This window comes from Hyperoodon ampullatus (assembly GCF_949752795.1).
Source record: "Hyperoodon ampullatus genome assembly, chromosome: 1".
NCBI classification, from domain to species: domain Eukaryota; kingdom Metazoa; phylum Chordata; class Mammalia; order Artiodactyla; family Ziphiidae; genus Hyperoodon; species Hyperoodon ampullatus.
Window position 1 is genome coordinate 71,976,472 of NC_136914.1, and position 19,681 is coordinate 71,996,152.

Sequence of the window (19,681 nt, forward strand, 5' to 3'; positions counted from 1 at the left end):
GGTTGCTGCTTCATATCTGATTCAGGTTAGTAGTTACTAGAAATTAATGTCTGACTCTTAATAATTGTGTGAAATTATTGAGTCTTAATCTGATTTCTAGTGAAACAACAATAACAAAAAACTCAGTGCACTCACTAACACCTCCATTGCAGTAGGATATAGTTTATGTTATTCTCCTAGTTTGAAATAGAAGATTCAGGTCTTTCTGATCCATAGAAATAGGGGAAAAAATTCTCCAGAACAAAGTTTGGCTTAGGAAAGCATGCTTTCTCCCTCATTTGTTTTCTTTTTTGGAAAATAGGGCTATATCTTGGCTAATAAGTCCCCATTGATTTTATAATTATTAATATATTCAAAACAAAATAAACCTTATTAGTATATGTGTATTTTATCCGAAACCTAGCCTTATTTTTCTCTCTTTGGGTTTCTAGGCAGAGAAAATTAAAAAGAAGAGAAGCACAGTCTTTGGGACTCTGCACGTCGCACATAGCTCCTCCCTAGATGAGGTAGACCACAAAATTCTGGAAGCAAAGTAAGAATGTTACTGTCACTATCTGTCTATTTTTATTGCGTTGAAATGTGTAATTTATAGGCAATTTATGTTTTAACTTGTCATTTAATTAGGTACTATTATATCATTTATACTAATTCTGAAAAGGGGTAATTTCTTCTTGAAATTGGTTAATTGCCTTGGTCTGTTCATGTAGTTGACTTTTTTCAGTGCTGTATTAAAGACTCTTTGATGAAACAAGTAATTCCTATATTGGCTTTTCCAGGAAAGCTCTCTCTGAGTTGACAACTTGTTTACGAGAACGACTTTTTCGCTGGCAACAGATAGAGAAGATCTGTGGCTTTCAGATAGCCCATAACTCAGGACTCCCCAGCCTCACCTCTTCCCTTTATTCTGATCACAGCTGGGTGGTGATGCCCAGAGTCTCCATTCCACCCTATCCTATTGCTGGAGGAGTTGATGATTTAGATGAAGATACACCCCCAATAGTGTCACAGTTTCCCGGTAAGTGGTGAGTTCAAAAAAGAGAGTTGGTACAGTTTTAAAAGTAACTTTCTGCCATGCCTTTTATGAATCATTTGCTTTGAAATCTATGATAAAAATTGTGTTAATTCTTCATTTTCTCTTTTTTCTTTTTGTTGATCATTGTGTTTACTGTTTGACATACTATATGAGCTGTGTGTGTTACATACATATATATATGTACACATATATAATAGCACATCATACATGCTAAGTCATTGTCTGAATGAAGTGCTGAGCTTTGAGGGAAAACATCCTTTCATATGGCAGCTTAATCTATAGTAGAAATTAAAAATTAGAGGAAGACCTTGGAAACCTGAGTTGCATTCGTAGCTCTGCCACTAACTAACTAACTGTGTGACTTTGAGCCAGTCGATTTATTTTAAATTGAGTTGCCTTCCCAGTAGGCATGTTTCATAGTATTTTGTTTTGCTTTTCCAATTCTGTCCTTTTATTGAAAGAGTATTATCCAGCTGTATTTAACTCATAAAGCACTAAATCCACTCACCTTGACACAAAATTAAATTGCGTTTATATTTAGAAAACATATTTTTTTGTTGCTAGAAAGTGGAGCTTCTCCCAAAGGTGTTTTTTTTTTTTTTTTTTGCGGTACTCGGGCCTCTCACTGTTGTGGCCTCTCCCGTTGCGGAGCACAGGCTCCGAACGTGCAGGCTCAGCTGCCATGGCTCACGGGCCCAGCCGCTCCACAGCATGTGGGATCTTCCCGGACCGGGGCACGAACCCGCGTCCCCTGCGTCGGCAGGTGGACTCTCAACCACTGCGCCACCAGGGAAGCCCCCAAAGGTGGTTTTAACATGTACAGTTTTCATTATAATTGCTTTGTTATGCTGTATTATTTGAAGATGTTTACAGTGTAAAGAATACATTTTGGTAAGAAGGTGAAATTTTACTATTTTAGATTTTATTAATAAATTGTAGAATTTATTAATAAATATTTGGAATTTTTGCAAAGTTATAGAGAGTTTAAATTTAAAGTGGTGTATTTCTTTTATTAGAAATCATTTGAAAAACTATTTATCCTTATCACTGCTTGCCTGATTCATTTCCCCAATCTTTGTAACCTTTTTGAAACAGTATAGCTAGAACAAGATTCCAAAGAATAGAGAGCAAAATTTAATCGTTAATCAGTTGAAAACTTACACAGAAATTTGAGTCCTTGAGACACAAATCATGATATATGAGCATTTTGCAGTTTGAAATTTCTGTCCAATTGTTACAGCTTTCCTAAAGTTATGATTTAGAAAGGGTTCTAATGTTAAAACAGTTTTATGAAATAAAGCCCTAAGTTTACAAATAATTAATCAGTGACTATGTGCTTCTGTTCATTTCTGTGATTTTAATTATCTGGTTTAACGGCAGACAGATAATGCAAGCAGATTGGGGAGACACTAAACTCTTACAAGAGGAAGGGGGAGAGGACAGATTGTAAATGCAGTGAATACTGGGAAGTATGTGACCTCAATCATTTCACTTGCCCCATGCTGCAAGATAGTGATGGTTGCAAAGTTTTATCTAGATATGGGCTAGCTCTGCTGTTTGGATACTGTCAACTTGCGTTTATTTGAATTATGTGCCCTTAAGCTTACCATATATGCAACACTGATTCATAAGTGTATGATTTTGTTTGAAAATGATAGCTTTTTAAAGTTGCAGTTCCTCCTTAGAAACCATAATTATTCGATATCAGAAGTGTGCGTATATGTATTCCCTAAAATTAACTAGTTTTTTCTTTACTTTTTTAAAGTACTTTTTGATTAGCAAGATATCCACATGTGCATTAAAACACTTATAACTAAATGTGAATAATTTTTTAGTGATTGTGATACACAGAGAAATTTGAACTTTTTAAAATTCAGAATGATGTTTTAGAAATGCTGAAGTTTATTATCTCTGAAAAATAACTTATGCCAAAAATTACACTTTGAGAGCTCTGTCTCCACCCAGTGGCACAAAAGTAATACTCCACTCTGTTTAGTTATAAAAGCATAATTTCTGGACCTGACAAATAAACTCTTGGCAGTAGTACTAGGGTCTAGGGTAGGATGAGGGCTTTTCATTATATACCCTTTTAAGCAGTTTTAAATCTGCACCATGGATATGTATAAATTGTCTAAGAGTGAAGGAATGACAAGGAAGCCTGCCTGTGGTATGTTAAGAGTGAAGTAAAAGATTATAAAACCATATACAGCATAATATTGTCTATGTTTAATTATGTGTAAATAAAAAAGAGAAAATATTATCAAAGGTTAGCTCTGTATGGGTTTTCCTAGTACCTTTATAGTATCTACTAAATATTCATAGTGGGATTGTGGTAGCAATTTATTTAAAATTTCTTATCTTAAAGCTCTTCAGATATGCTTAAAAATACTGAAAATAAATTGCTCATTTACTACAAAGATAAACAGATTTTAACGTTTTGCTTTATTCATCTTTCTTTTTCTCTGAAAAAGAAAAACACATCTGTTCCCCTTCCTACTAAAGTTGTATATCTTCTAAAGCCTGTTTTACTTGTATTACATGCAGCTATATCTATAAACAATAGATACAATTGTTGTTTGTTTAAAAATGTGCATAAATGTTATCAAACTGTGGGTATCATTTTGCAACTCTTTTTGGTCAAAAGTATGTTTTAGAAAATTTCCATGTTTATATACAGATAAATTCACTAAAACTGTTTAATATGAGTCAACCACAGTATATCTATTTATCTTTTGTAATAATAAACCACAGTTTATCCATTTTTCTACTGAGATAGGTTCTTTCTACTTTTTTGCCCTTGCAAACAATACTGAAATGAGCATCCTTATCTCTATCTCCTTGTTCCTAACTTTGAGAGTTTCTCTGGGTGGACACCTAGAAATGGATTGCTAAGTCATTGGGAAGGCACCTCTTATTAGTCGTTGCCAAGTTGCTTTCAAAGTGGTTCTATCTGTTTACATATCCACTGTTTATAAGAATGCCTGTCTGCCTGTATCCTCACCATACTGGGAATGATCTGATTTATTTGTTTTGTAACTTGAATGCGTATGATATGATACCTTAGTGTTATTAAAATTGTAATTTCTTTAAAGACTACTGAGGTTGAGTACCATTTCATATTTATTGGTGTTTGTCATTCAGATTTTTTCCTCTCTGAGTTGCTTGTTCCTGCTGTGGAATCTCCCTCCAAGATTCCTTACTTATCTGGAAGAATTTTTATTATTATTTTCTGGTTACTTGAGGGTTACAGATGTCTTTTCCTAGGGCTTGGCTTTTCTTTTTTACTATGTGCTATGTTACTTATTTTCTTTTTTAATCAAATGGTTTTTTTTCAAAAAGAACATTTTTGATGACAACTTTACAAATCTGGTTTGTGTTTTTATGTCTTTTTCATAAGGCAATAGATGGTTGTTTGCTCTACTAAAAGTTTTTAACTTTCACTTTAATCCTTTAGTCTTTTAATCTACCTGGAAGTTATTTTTGTTCCTATTGTGAGGTTGGAATCTAAAGATATCTCTTGATGTATGGATAAACAGTTGTCCTAGTCTCATTGCTGCTCTATCCTTGCTGTTTTGTAATACAACTTCTCTCCATAGATACATAAATGCTTCCAGGCTCTCTATTTTTGTTCCATTGATCCCATTTTGCTTTAGTTGCTATATGTAGCTTTATAGTAAGTATTAATGTTTGATGGGTTTAAATCTTCCTCTATTAAATTCAGAATTGCTACTCTTGGCAAGTTATTCTTATGAATTTTAGGATCAGCTTACGAAACACCATGAAAAGTTCCATGGGGCTTTTATTGGAATTTCTTTGAATTTAAAGATTAATTTTTAGCTTGTTTTTTTTTTTTTTTTTTTTTTTTTTTTTTTTTGTGGTATGCAGGCCTCTCACTGTTGTGGCCTCTCCCGTTGCGGAGCGCAGGCTCCGGATGTGCAGGCACAGCAGCCATGGCTCACGGGCCCAGCCGCTCCATGGCATGTGGGATCTTCCTGGACCGGGGCACGAACCTGTGTCCCCTTCATTGGCAGGCGGACTGTCAACCACTGCGCCACCAGGGAAGCCCTAGCTTGTTTTTTTTATAGTTACATGTGTTACCTTTCTTTAAAAAGTTATACTTCAAATTGCTTGTTGCTGATATGTAGGGAAAAGCTGTTGATTTTGGTATGCTGATTTTGTATATAGAAACATTGAATTTTTCTGTAAGAGTGTTTTGGATTTTTTTGTGTGGACAATAATAATGACTTCTTTCCCCCCTTTCCATTCCTTGTGCTTTTTTCCCAAGGCAATCTAAGACCTCCAGTAAAATGTTGAATAAAAGTGTGAAACTGATTGTGGACAAATAGTGATCTCCATTTCTAACTTTAAAGAGAATGCTTATTTCATCATGAAGTGTGTTTTTTTGTTTATTTGTTTTGTTTTTTGCTCTGTGTTTGATGGGTTACAGTTTTTTTTTTGGCCGAGCCACGAGACACGTAGGATCTTAGTTCTCTGACCAGGGATTGAACCCGCGCCCCCCTGTGTTGGGAGCACGGAGTCTTAACCGCTGGGCCGCCAGGGAAGTCCCTGATGGATTTTTTTTTTTTTTTTTTTTTTTTGCGGTACACGGGCCTCTCACTGTTGTGGCCTCTTCCATTGCGGAGCACAGGCGCAGGCTCAGCGGCCATGGCTCACGGGCCCAGCCACTCCGCGGCATGTGGGATCTTCCCGGACCAGGGCAGGAACCCGTGTCCCCTGCATCGGCAGGAGGACTCTTAACCCCTGCGCCACCAGGGAAACCCAAGACATTATTTTTTTTGTGTGTGGCTTTGTGGGAGGTACTCTCTCTGACTCTAAGCTTCCTTGTCTGTAAAATGTAACCTACCCTATGAGATTATTTTGTAATTTAAACTAAATAATATTTGTAAAACAATTAGAACATACCCTGGCCCATAATAATCCTCAATAAATGTTTTGAATTTTATTCTGTATTCTGAAATATTATAAGATACAGATGATTCTATGGAGATTTTGAAGAAATTGCCTATAGGCAATTTGAGTTTGGTGTGTGTGTATGTTGGCAGGAGGGAAGGAGACAGATTTTTAAATTATTGATTCAGTTTCTTACAATGGTCATAAGTCTAGATTTGTTAAATTATATATTTCTAAAATATTGTTTGTTTTATCTGAGTTACAAAATTTGTGGCTTAAAGTTGTCTATAGTATTTTATATGATTTTTAAAATCTCACATCTTAAATTTTCTTTTCATTTCTCCTCCTTGATTAATCTGGCATGATTTGTCTATTTTATTTCACTCCGTCATTCTTCAAAGAGCTAACTGTTGGTTTTGTTGATATTCTCCATTTAGTTCCGCTCTTATCTTTTATTTCCTTTATTGGAATTTGCTTCATTTGTTTGTTTTTAATATTTAGACACCTAGCTCATGAATTTTCAGTCCTCCTGTTTTCCTTAATATATGATTTTTATGGCTGTGAATTTCTCTCTAAGAATGACTTTAACTGAATCTACCTAAAATTTGGATACGTATAGTTTGATTATCATCTAGTTTTAAAATGTTTCCAACTTTTAATATGTCTCTTCCTTGAAATATGAATTATCTGGAAGTATATGTTTAAGTTTCCAAATGTAGTATGTTTGTTTTGTTGTTTATTTGGCCATTAGTTTTTAAAGAATATCTTTACTTATCAATTTCTAATTGTATTATGCTTAGAGAATAGCATCTATATAACATTTATTCTTTGGTATCTTCTGAGACTTGCTTCATGACCTAGTATTTATTTGATCGAATATTTAAAATTTTCCACACATATCTGAAAAGTACATTTTCTTAATTGTTAGTTATAGGATACTATATTGTTTGTTAAATCATGTATTAGTTATGAAAAATCTCTATATACCTACATTTTGGTCTACTTTTCTGTCAGTTGCAGAAAGAAGTTTGTTCAGATCTCTCACATTTATCAATTTCTTCTTGTAATTCTGCTCATTTCTATTTTATATAGTTTAAACCAAGTTATTCGGTGAATACAAGTCCAGATGTATCTTTTTAAAAGACTAACTATTCTTCTGTGATTATGCGGAGACTGCTTTACAGCTAACCGTACTTTTTGCCTTTAAGTTTGTATTATCTGATATTAAAATAGCTATAGGAGCTTTCTTTTGATTAATATTTGCCAATGTAACTTTTTCTTTAGTTAAAATTTTTTCCATCATCAGGCTCTAGATATGTCTGTATAAGAAATAGCAATAACTGTTACTATTTTGCTTTCTATTTGAGGATCTCTGTTGCCAGCGAAGGCCAATTTAATCCAATTACATTTAATCTGGTTGCTGATCCATTTGGATTTCTCTCTGGCATATTATTTTGTGGTTTCTCTTTTCTATACCTCTTTTCAGCTTCTCTGTCATTCTCCTAAAGGATCTTCAGATGCTTTAATTTTAGACACTACCCTCCGCATCTTATATATTAATGTTGTCTAGTATTTTGTTTTGAATACCCTGCAAAAGTCATTTTTTATTGTTTTATTCAGTCATTGTTCAGAAAGACTTATGTGTTTCTCTGTTCATCATTGTATTTTGTTTTTTACTCTTTCCTTTTTCTTTTTCTTCCTTTGAAAATATGTTCTTTGGTAAAAATTCTTTCAGCTAGCAACTGGGAGTGATAAATTCTCTGTCTTTGCCTGAAAATGTCTTTATTTTCACTCTCACTTGAGAATAATAGTTTAACTGGATATCAGATTCTAGATGAACAATTACTTTTCCCATAGTATTTTGAAAACATTTGTTGTTATTTTCAGGCCTCTTATTGTTACTGTTGAGAAGTTTTAGTAAGGCAGATTGTTCCAGTTTCCTTTTAGGTAACTTCTTGTTTCTCTCATCGCTTAGAAAATGTTTTCATTTTCTTTTGTTACACGTTTTTACTATAATATAATTAGGTGTACAATTTTTTCCCTGATACTTGGTGTGCTTTTGAATCTGAAGATGATTATCTTTTTTCAATTACAGAAAAATTATTAGTTTTCTCCTTTAATATTGTTTTTCTTTGTTCACTCCTGGAATATTAGTTGTATAGAAATATAAGACTAATATTAGCCTATAATTATATGTTTGATCTTATTTTATCTTCCACATCTCTTAACCTTTCTTTTTATCTAATTGTGCTGCATTCAGAAAAATGTCCTTAGATTCGTCTTCGAGATTACTTGCTCTTTCTTCAGCTCCAATTTTGTTTAACCCATTCTTTGAATTTTTAATTTCAGTGACTGTTTTCATTTCTCTTAGTTCTCCTTGATTCTTCATAAAATCTACTTGTTTTTTAATGCCTTGTCCTTTTTTCATTTTTAATTTTTATTTTATAATTTAATGCCCTTAAATATCTTATTTTTTAGTTTTATTTGATAATTGTATTATTTGATGTTCTTGATTGATCATTGCAGCTGTTTCTTGAGTTTGCAGAGCAGATTGCCTTCTCCTGTTTTATAATGTTTTACTGAACTATCTTAAAGGAACTTCTTTTTTTCTTTCCTCCAGGGAAACACTTTGTGAGGAGTAGGAGTGCTCCTCAATATGATTTCTTTTGCTTCTGGCAGTAGTTTCAAGGGCTTCACCTACTCAGGACCATCTTTTTTTGTTGTTGTTAACCTTTTGGATTTGGGTTTCACAGACCCTTCTGGTAGTATAAACTTGAACTCCACGGTAATATGAATTAGTTTATATTGAGTTTGAGTATTGAACACCCAGCATATTGAGTTTTTCATAAGAACCTTTTTAAATTCCTGTATCCAGAGAACATGCATTGAAGGAAGTTCCCTTGTTCATTGGTCAGATTTCTTTTCAGTACACCCTCCCACTGAGGAATGCAGCCATCTAGGCCCAGGCTTTTATCCAGAACACTCACAATTCCTATTCCTCACCTTAAGATGGGCTTAAGATGTCATTTATATCCCCAAATTAAAGTGCAAACCCTTAAATTACTGAGACCGAGAACCTCCCACAGCAGTTCCAACATCACTCACAGGCCTACTAGCTCTGACTTTTAGTCTTTGTATTTTGGCATCCGAGAATTTTCTCTTCTTCCTTGCAAACTCAGCTATGCATTTAAAACTATTGTTATATTTTATTCAACATATTGAAGTACTTGAGGCTATTTAAAGTGTGTGGTTGGAGGTTGGGAATGGTGGTCAGGTTATCTTTGACTGCCATATTGCTAGAACCAGAAGTCCCTATATTACTTATTATTTTTGGTTGTTGGTGGCGGGGGGACCCCCTTATTCAAAACCAAATTTTATCTTCTTTGCCATAAGAAAATACAGTTTGCAAAATAGTGTCTTATTAAACTGTTATGCTTCTGTATGTAATTATTGATATTAGAATGAAAAATCACGTCAAATAAATTTCTGTACAGTGAACTTCAGTGTTTTATTTAACTATTCTTATAAATCACAGGTAGGGATGGCTGTCGACTTTCATTGAGAATTAATAATAGCCTGGAGATATTATTAAACATGTTCACCTTTTGTATAGGAGAGATTGTTACAAGGTCAGAGTGAACTGCTTTTTAATCCTACATGAGTTTTATGGTGTTGGCAATATGTAAGAAGAAAATTTTTTGAAAGGATTGTAGAATTGTAAACATTTTCTAGTTGTGACCCATTTATAAGTCTCATCTTTATGTTATATTCTTTATTGGGTTACTTAGAATTTTCCTCATATAAACTATTTACTTTGTTTTTAAACCTTCATGCAGTATCTTTCCATCTTTGTGAGTAATACTCATTTTTCCAAGCAGGGAATCCTGATTCTTCTCAGCCCTTCTCATCACACCTAGTCATGGCTGAATGTGGCTACGTTTTACTGTGTATACCAAGTAACCAGTGATTGATGAGAAGGGCTGCATTATATGCTAAGAGTTGTAGAACTTAATCATCTGTGTCAGTCTGGACACATTCTTTTAGTATTTGTAGGATATTGTTTCTTCTTTCACAAAGTGAGAACATCAGACTAAAGATTTCCAGGGTTTCTTCCAGTTCTGTAATCTATGGATCATTATAAATAAGTAAGGGAAAATTCTAATGTTTGTCTACTAAATTATAAATAGTTTCATATTACATAGTTTGTGTTTGGAAGAAGCCTTGTACGGTATTTATGGAGGTAGTCAAATATTCTGAAAATATTCCCTTTAATTTTACCCATTTTCTTTTTTTTTTTTCCCAGTCCATCAGGTTATTTCAGTGGCTGTTTCTGTTTGAATTGTTTGTTAATTCACTCAGTAAATACGTACTGTACATCTACTTTTTTAAAATAAATTTATGTATTTTATTTTTGGCTGCATTGGGTCTTAGTTGCTGCGTGTGGGCTTTCTCTAGTTGTGGTGAGCGGGGGCTACTCTTTGTTGTGGTGCAGAGGCTTCTCATTGCAGTGGCTTCTCTTATTGCAGAGCACGGGCTCTAGGTGCGCCGGCTTCAGTAGTTGTGGCTTGCGGGCTCTAGAGTGCAGGCTCAGTAGTTGTGGCACATGGGCTTAGTTGTTCCGCAGCTTGTGGGATCTTCCTGGGCCAGGGCTCGAACTTGTATCCCCTGCATTGGCAGGTGGATTCTTAACCACTGCGCCACCAGGGAAGTCCCTGTACATCTACTTTTTGTCTGGCATTGTGCTAGTTGTGATGCAGTGTTGAACATGGTACACAGTTATTTCCTTCATGAAACATGCAGTCTAATGGAGGACAGACAAGAGCAATGCACTAAGTTATGTCATAGGGAAATACACTTTGGTGTTGCCATGTGAGCACAAGAGGGCAAACACTGACCTTAAATTTGGAGGGGTTGGGAAACTTCCTGGAGGAGCTGCTCTTTAAGTGAAATAGGAGGTCAAGGGAGAGATGAGATGAGGAAAGAAGGTGTGGAGCCAAGAGATACTCTGATACTTCTGGGAGCTGAGTGAGGTATATTGTTCCTAGTATTCCTATAACAGAGAAGAAGGACACTAGTTCCAAATTAGAGGCTAGATAAATAGGGCATTCTAAGCCATGTTAAGGAGTTTGACTTTATCCTAATCCTAGAAGTAATGGGAGCAACTTAAGGGTTTTAACCAATAAAATGTCATATTCCTTTTCCATTTTAAAATGATCATGCAGGTTGCAGTATGGAGAATAAGTTGGAGGAGAAAGACCAGTTATTATTCTGGTGCAGTAGTCCAGCATAATACAGCAGTGGTTTGTTTAGGGGGAAGTGGAGAGATGTGAGAGATACCCAGGAGGTAGAACTGGAAACACTTTATGATCAACTAGATGTGGTTTATGATGGAGGAAGAAGAGTCAAGAATGTCTGCGTTTCCAATTCAGATAACTAGGTGAGTGGTGGTGTGTTTTTTTTTAACCAAGGTGTAAGGAACATAGAAGAAGGAGTGGGTTTGGGAGGAAAATGTTGAATTCAGTGTGGGTATCTGTGGAATACCCAAATGTCCAGTAGGCAGTTGATTGTGACGTTCTAAAGTTTAGGAAAAAGATTAAAAGCTGGAGTCGCAGATTTGGACTTCTATAGACTGCAAAGGGTAATTGAAGTAATGGGAGTGGATGAAATTTCTTGAGAAGAATAAGTGGAACAAGAATAACAAGGCCTAGAACAGAACTTCGGAGACAGACAATTAAGGGACAGTAAAGGAAGAGGTGAGAATGTGGTTGGAGAGGTCAAAGAAAGGATAAACTAATAATGTCACGTGCTGGTCCAATGTCAAGGAAGGATGGAGATACTCACTGAGTTTAGCAATGAGGAAGTTTATGATAACTTCGTTAATGATAGTTGCAGGGAAATTGTATGGAAGCACTTTACCATTTCTTTTTTTTTTTTTTTATAATTTATTTTTTGTTGTTGTTGGCGGATAAAGAAGTCAAGTATCTGATACTTTTTTAATTTTTATTTTTTTAATTTATTTTTGCTGTGTTGGGTCTTCGTTTCTGTGCGAGGGCTTTCTCTAGTTGTGGCAAGCGGGGGCCACTCTTCATCACAGTGTGCGGGCCTCTCACTATCGCGGCCTCTCCTGTTGCGGAGCACAGGTTCCAGACGCGCAGGCTCAGTAGTTGTGGCTCACAGGCCTAGTTGCTCCGCGGCATGTGGGATCCTCCCAGACCAGGGCTCAAACCCATGTCCCCTGCATTAGCAGGCAGATTCTCAACCACTGCGCCACCAGGGAAGCCCCGCACTTTACCATTTCTTTGATGAATGAGTGAAGATAAAGTAGTGTGGAAAGCAACTAGGTCATTTACATAAAAGGGCAGAGAGATGTCAGCTGAAAACAGTCTGAGGGTAGAGGAGGTTTTCTTGTTGCTCTTGTTGTTTATCTGTTTGTTTTTCAGGTTTGTTTTTTCAATTTTTTTAAATAAATTTATTTTATTTTATTTTTATTTTTGGCTGTGTTGGGTCTTCATTGCTGCACACGGGCTTTCTCTAGTTGCGACGAGCAGGGGCTACTCTTCCTTGCGGTGCGTGTGCTTCTCATTGCGGTGACTTCTCTCGTTGCGGAGCACAGGCTCTAGGTATACGGGCTTCAGTATTTGCGGCACGCAGCCTCAGTAGTTGTGGCTCTCAGGCTGTAGAGCACAGGCTCAGTAGTTGTGGTGCACGGGCTTAGTTGCTCCGCAGCATGTGGGATCTTCCCGGACCAGGGCTCGAACCCGTGTCCCCTGCATTGGCAGGCAGATTCTTAACCACTGCACCACCAGGGAAGCCCCCTGTTTTTTCAACTTTTATTTTTAAGTGCCGATGGGAAATAGAAGGGGAGAAGATGAAAATAAAGGCAGCAAAAGGGATAAACAGTAGATAAGGTCCTTGAGTTTAGGGTAGAGAATGGGACAGATAGTGGAAGGAACAGAATGTGTGAACTAGAAAGGTAGGAATGTCAGAATCTAAATTATCTGATGTCTTAAGCTTATTATTTCAAAAATGAAGCAGTTCTGAACGATGGCAAGACCAAGGCATGAGAGTGGGTGGTGGAGTAGAGTAGAGGTGAATGTCTGGTGAGAAGAGATGAAAACCATGATTGGTTAAGGTGTTGATCTTACAGATGAGATGGCTCAAGCTGGTGAGAGGTTGGATGGACTGGTAAGAGAGAGACTAAGCAGGAAGTGACTAGTGAAGTGGAGATGAGAGATTCACGTGGTGTAATAGTGTGAGTGTCAAAGGAACATGTTTTTATAAAGAGAGTGAGGGTTTACAACAGTACTGGGGAGTGAGAAGGCCATCAGTCTGTTGTTCTGATGCTGCAGCATGTGAGGTATGAAGAGTGAACGGCTTCAGCTTGAGAACGGTATTCTTAGGAGAGCTATGTTTCCATTAAGGCAAAGAAATGAAGTGCCCATTCAATGAAGATTTAAGCACATAGGGGAAGTTTGTCTACTGTCTGCGTGGGTCTAGACTGAGACTGGGAGCAGAAACAAGGTAATCTAAGACTTCTGGTTAGTTCCACAATAGTCAGTGTTCAAAAAGCAAGTTTTTATCTGACCTTTGCCTAAAAAATAGTGAGACTATATATACAGTATTTAAATGATCCTTGATTTAAAATTTCTCAAAGTTCAAACAAGTTGTGCTATCTCAAGAGATATTTGTTGAAAAATCCAACCTGTTTTACTGAATAGTTTTCTCGTCTTTCAATGTTAAAATTCATTAAAATATTTGCAATAAAGTAAAGATTCCTTATAAATATGCTTTATTGATTTTTAAATATAAAAATTTGTTATCTTGGGTAAATGTTTAAGCCTTTATGGTTAGTAATGTCAGATTTTATATTTAAAACCTCATGTGTTTATATGTTCACTTCTGTTTATTTTTTAGACCTGTTTTTATTTTTGTTACATTTTTTTTTACTTCTTAACTTTCCTGAGATGCAGCTTTATAGGTGATAGAGGATGGTAATAATTGTACAGTTACTTCAATAAAGGTAGATTCAATGGTGACAAAGGTAGATTAATCACATCAGTTCTCTTTGGTGTGTCTCTGTAGTGTGCATGAAAGGAGCATTGGATTTTATGAACGTTTTCATTTATTTCCGCTTGGCTTTCAGGGACCATGGCTAAACCTGCTGGATCACTGGCCAGAAGCAGCAGCTTGTGTCGCTCCCGCCGCAGCATCGTTCCGTCCTCGCCGCAGTCTCAGCGAGCTCAGCTTCCTGCACATGCTCCTCACCCGTCACACCCCCGGCACCCCCACCATCCCCAGCACACACAGCACTCCTTGCCTTCCCCTGATCCAGATATCCTCTCAGTGTCAAGTTGCCCTGCTCTTTATCGAAATGAAGAGGAGGAGGAGGCCATTTACTTCTCTGCTGAAAAGCAATGGTATTGGCAATGAATAAAATACAGTATGTGTTGGGCTGCGTGGGTAGGAGTGGTATGTTGTGTTAATTTTCTACTGCTGCATAACAGGTTACAACAAACTTTAGTGGCTTCTAACAACACCCGTTTATTAGCTCTCAGTTCTGTATGCCAAAGTCCAAGCTTGGTGTGGCTAGGTTTTCTGCTCAGGGTCTCACAAATCTAAAATCAAAGTGTTGGCTGGGTTTTATTCTTATCTGGGGCTTGGGGACCTCATCAAAGCTCACTTGGTTGTGGCAGAATTCAATTCCTCGTGGTTACAGTACCAAGGTCCTGGTTTCCGTGCTTGCTCTCAGCTGGGGGCTGCTCTCAGATTCTAGAGGCTGCCCGCTCTTCCTTGCCATGTGTGGCCTCTATCTTCAAAGCCAGCAACAGAGAATTTCCCTTCTTTCAAATCCCTCCTTTGCTTTGAATCTCTGCCTTCCTTTATCTCTGATCTCTATACCCAAATTTAAAAGGCTTACCTGGATAATAATCTCTCTATATACTAAGATCTACTAGTTTGGGCCTTAATTACACCTGCAAAATCCCTTCATAGCAGTACCTATGTTAGTGTTTGATTAAATAACTAACTGGGAGAAGATGTGTGTACACCAGGGCTGGGAATTGGGGGACCATCTTAGAATTCTGAACTCCACAGACATAGGATATTTTGAGATATAACTGCTTAGAGGCTATTGCACACAATTGACTCAAGTCTCAGAATATATACTTGTCTAACGAACAGTTTCATATGTAAAATATAAAGGCAAGAGCTTAAATATACTTGAGCACAAGGAAACATTAAATATGACTGACTGAGGTTTTAAAATATTTGTTGCCAATTAATGATTTGTTCTGTTATGTGCTAGCAAGCAAGCAGTATCAGATGCAAAAGATTTAAGAAAATGTCAGGAACTTAAAGGAGGAAATTATATTATAACACTTTTTTTTTTTCTATAAAGTAGATATAGCAGCAGTGTATTCTAGTCCAATGAGACCAGTTGCTGTTGGGGATCTCTCTAAACCATATTCCTCTTTTGGAGCAGTACGGTATTAAGTGACAGAAAAACTGGTATTGGTTTCTGAGTTTGCCACTTAGTAGCCATGTGGCCATGAAGTCTTTACTGTTCTTGTAAGAAAAACAAAACCAGAAGGAATGGGCTGGACACTCGCCATAAGCCCTGGTGGCTCTCTGTCATGTGATTCTTCACACATAATTGTTTCATCTGCTAGTGAAAGTAAATTTTATGATTAGCAAGTGATCATTATAGCATATTCCTAAGGAGATAGGACAAGTTTTGTGTTGTCATTGCAACTGGAGAATCTGATGCAGCTTTGCTTGGTTAGTACTTTATGACCAGCTTTTTTGTCTAACCTTTGCAGTATATACTACAGTATAACTGTAGTCACCAGTAAGATGGCTTTACTGACAAAACTAATTTTGTGTGGCTTACGGAAATTAGTAGGAAAACTCCAGAGCTCTGCTGTCCAGTAGAATTTTTTGCACTGATGGAAATGTTCAGCCCTCATTTCAAAGAGCACTGTCAGAAATTCACAGCTAGCTCATAAATTTGAGAACAATTTGGATTCAGACAACTTCCTCCTCTCCATTTTAGTCTTTTAAGTGTTGAACCACCAGAATCCTTACAAAATAATAATAATACAAACATTTACTATTTACCAATCTTTTATGTTCTATGCATTATTGCACGTATACTCTCATTTAGACCTTACCTTGAGTTAAGTCTTGTTATACGTGCATTAAACTTACATAAATTCAACTACACGTCACTGTGGGAAAAAAATAAAAATGACATAAATGGTACATACAATTAAATTCAATATTCTGAAGAATATATGCTCTGGAAAAAATGGGAGATTTTAAGGTGTACTAGACCTGTATTCCAAGTCTGACTAGTTATGCAGAAGAAGCAACACTTCAGATTATTATTTGTTTTGGAATTAGGATATTAGAACTAGAAGTAGTATTAGAGATTAATCAAATACTCTTACCTAGACAAGAAAATTGAGATCTGGTTAAATTAAGTGATTTGCCCAAGATTGTACGGCTAATTAATGACAGGACCAGGATAGGAATCTAGGTCTCCTAAATTAGGTCAGTATTCTTTTCACGCATTATTTAGATTTTAGAAGTTAGTTTTTAAAATATTTTTAACCTAGTTTAGAATTTCACACACAAAGCAGCCAAACCACATAACAGAATAGAAAGTAAATTCATAAAATTTTGACTAGATCAGCCTCTGGCTCTGGAAGCTGAAGGAACAGTGAACAGCTCCAGGGAACAGTGATATATGCTGCTTGATTAATGGACATCTACTCCAAAAAGAAGCCTTGCAGAAAAGTCCCTACCAGTGATTGATTTCTGAGTCATTTCTTCCTATCTGAACTGCCTCTTGCCCTCTGTTAGCACTATCCATTATCAATTGTAAGAGCATTTGAGGAATTATGCAGTACATGTACTGTATAAAATGAAAGCATTATTTAAGTCTTTATTTGCCCAGGAGATTTTGTACCTTCTGAAAGCTTGTAGCGTAATAAAGACAGTCTTCACATACATGTGTGAGTAAAGTTCATAGTAAAGACTAAGTACATTTAGCAGTCTAATATATAACTGAAGTATGGTATTAACAAAATACATGTCAAAATCAATAAACATGCATATCATAATATGAATAATGATAGTAATCATAGGTCATCCAAGGTGAGAGAGCATTCAATTCATTTACTCTATAAATATGAATTTAGTCCTTGCTGTGTGCCGTGTACTTGCTAATAACTTGAGCTGCCAAGACAGATGAGACAAGGTCCTGGCCTTGTTCCAGCTGGTAGATTATGATCATATGTGTTCCTGCCTTTCTGTCTTCAGCTCTCTTCCTTCTCTCACCTTATTTCTTTCGCCAGTTACTTTTTACCTTGACTCTACTTTTCATTTCATAATCATTCCGTTCATAGAGTGAACACTATTCATCTCAGGTATGGTACATTCAAAAATGAATAAATTGTTATCCCTATTCTTCAAAATTTTCCTCCCTCCCTCCCTTGCTTCCCCTCTTTCTTCTCTTCTTTTCTTCCTTCTTTTTTTCCTTCCTCCCTCCCTCCCTTTCTTCTCCCTCGCTCCCTCCCTCCTTCCTTTCTTCCTTCCCTCCCTCTTTCCCTTCCTCCTTCCCTCCCTCCCTCCCTCCCTTCCATACTTACTAAATATCCACTATGAGCTTGTCACTATTCCAGAGAATACAAAAGTTAATAAGACTTCCTGCCCTCATTGTCTCCTTTCTTCTGGGGAAACTGACTATAAATAAGTTAATATAAAATATTTTAGGTAGTGATAAGTTCTGGGATGCTAAACAAAGACAGGTAAAAGGAAAGAGAATGCTGCTTTGGATAGGGTAGTTAGGAGAAGCATCTCTGGAGAGAGAGCATTTGAGTCATGTGGAGATGGAGGGGAAAAAAGATGAGGCAGAGGGAACAGCAAGTGCAACAGCCCTGGGGGAGTCGCAAGATCGGCATGTGGCAGGAACAAGGAAGAGGCAGAAAATGGTACATCGTGCAGCTGGAGGGATAGCCATGGACCTGACCATGCAGGGCTTTGTGGCCTTTGGCAAGGACTTTGGAGTTTAGCCTAAGTGTGTGAGGAAGCGTTGGAAAGTTTTGAGCAAGAGATTATTGTGCTCTGATTGAGTTTTTACAAACCACTTTAAGGGCTGTGCAGAGAAGTAACTCAGAGGGAAGAACAAGAATGGAAGCAGGGAGACGAATTAGGAAGCTATTGCAATCATTGAGGTAACTGGTAGGGCAGGAAGAAGGACGGTAGCAGTGGGACAGGAAGAAAAGGGTGGGTTTGAGGTATATTTTGAAGGAATAGCTGATAGCATTTACTGTATGTTGGCTTTGGGGTTGTAAACTTTATTTTTTCCAGTCCTCTTTATTTCTCTTGCCACTGTGGAAAAGAGGGAAAAATCACAAAGGAATAAACTTGTGATAATTTATTGAATGTCTACTTTAAAAAAATAGCTCAATATCATTACCTTTCACCTGCCATCCACTCCCCACCCTAGTGTATCTCACCTCTCTTCCCTTCTGTTTTAAACTTGGGAGAGCTTATATTTTAGCTAAGTATATTCTTTTCTTCCTTCCTTAGGAAGCTATATTTAATCAATTTAATGACTAAACAATAAAGGGAGAAGGTGGTGACTAAAATTCATCTTCTCAACTATATGTCAACTATGTGATTTAGAAAGAAAAATTTTCAGTGTTGAAACAAAACAGAAGTAGCTGAAATGATAAAAACCTGTAAAATTTAAACATTTTCATTTCTCTGACAATTGAAGAAGGTGTAACTTTAAGTTATAATATTTTCTAGATTGGAAGGTATCATTATCATAGTTTATGTTAAAAATTAAACATTTTGATAAGTTACATTATTTAAAGTAGTAATTTTCTAATTTTGTTGAAATGTGTATAGAATCTTAACATCTCTCCCTTTAATATTTCGATAACTTAAACAGTGGAAGATGTTTTGGTTAGAATTAGTTAGAATGTCTGCCAGTACCCTTAAGAAACATATTGATTTAAAATTTTACCTTTGCCTCTATCTCATCCAGGGAAGTGCCAGACACAGCTTCAGAATGTGACTCCTTAAATTCTTCCATTGGAAGGAAACAGTCTCCTCCTTCAAGCCTTGAGATATACAAAACATTGTCTCCTCGAAAAATATCAAGAGATGAGCTCTCTCTAGAGGATTCATCCAGAGGAGATTCGCCCATAGCTGCAGATATCTCCCGGGGTTCTCCTGATTGTGTAGGTCTGACAGAAACTAAGAGCATGATCTTCAGTCCTGCAAGCAAAGTGTACAATGGCATCTTGGAGAAATCCTGTAGCATGAACCAGCTTTCCAGTGGCATCCCGGTACCTAAACCTCGCCACACATCATGTTCCTCAGCTGGCAACGACAGCAAGCCAGTTCAGGAAGCCCCAGGTGTTGCCAGGATAAGCAGCATCCCACATGACCTTTGCCATAATGGAGAGAAAAGCAAAAAGCCATCAAAAATTAAAAGCCTTTTTAAGAAGAAATCTAAGTGAACTGGCTGACTTGGTGGAATTCCATTCAAGTGGCATCTTTAAACTTTTATCTCCCATCCTTCACTCCTCTTTTTTTGTTTTAATTTTAGGAATGTAACTCCATTGGGGCTTTCCAGAGTGGATGCCATAGTGGAATGTCCTTAAGAGCAACTGTCTACTGTCTGCTTATTTAAATGACTATATAATCAATTTGTCAAGCCAG

The 19,681-nt window shown here is 36.7% G+C and overlaps 1 protein-coding gene across 2 annotated transcripts in view; it reads left to right on the forward strand.

Annotated features, from left to right (window-relative positions):
• Nucleotides 1-19,479, forward strand: part of STIM2 (stromal interaction molecule 2) — a gene marked incomplete at both ends in the record, with an annotated part of 172,147 nt that extends 152,668 nt beyond the window's left edge. The window contains 5 exons of one of the 2 annotated variants that reach the window (XM_079704871.1): nucleotides 2-25; nucleotides 432-532; nucleotides 777-1,015; nucleotides 14,088-14,361; nucleotides 19,002-19,479. In XM_079704871.1, the coding sequence (XP_079560997.1) occupies nucleotides 2-25; nucleotides 432-532; nucleotides 777-1,015; nucleotides 14,088-14,361; nucleotides 19,002-19,479 (1,116 nt within the window). The remainder of the gene's footprint in view (nucleotide 1; nucleotides 26-431; nucleotides 533-776; nucleotides 1,016-14,087; nucleotides 14,362-19,001) is intronic. The other variant, XM_079704870.1, reaches the window with a different exon arrangement.
• Nucleotides 19,480-19,681: the final 202 nt, after the last annotated feature.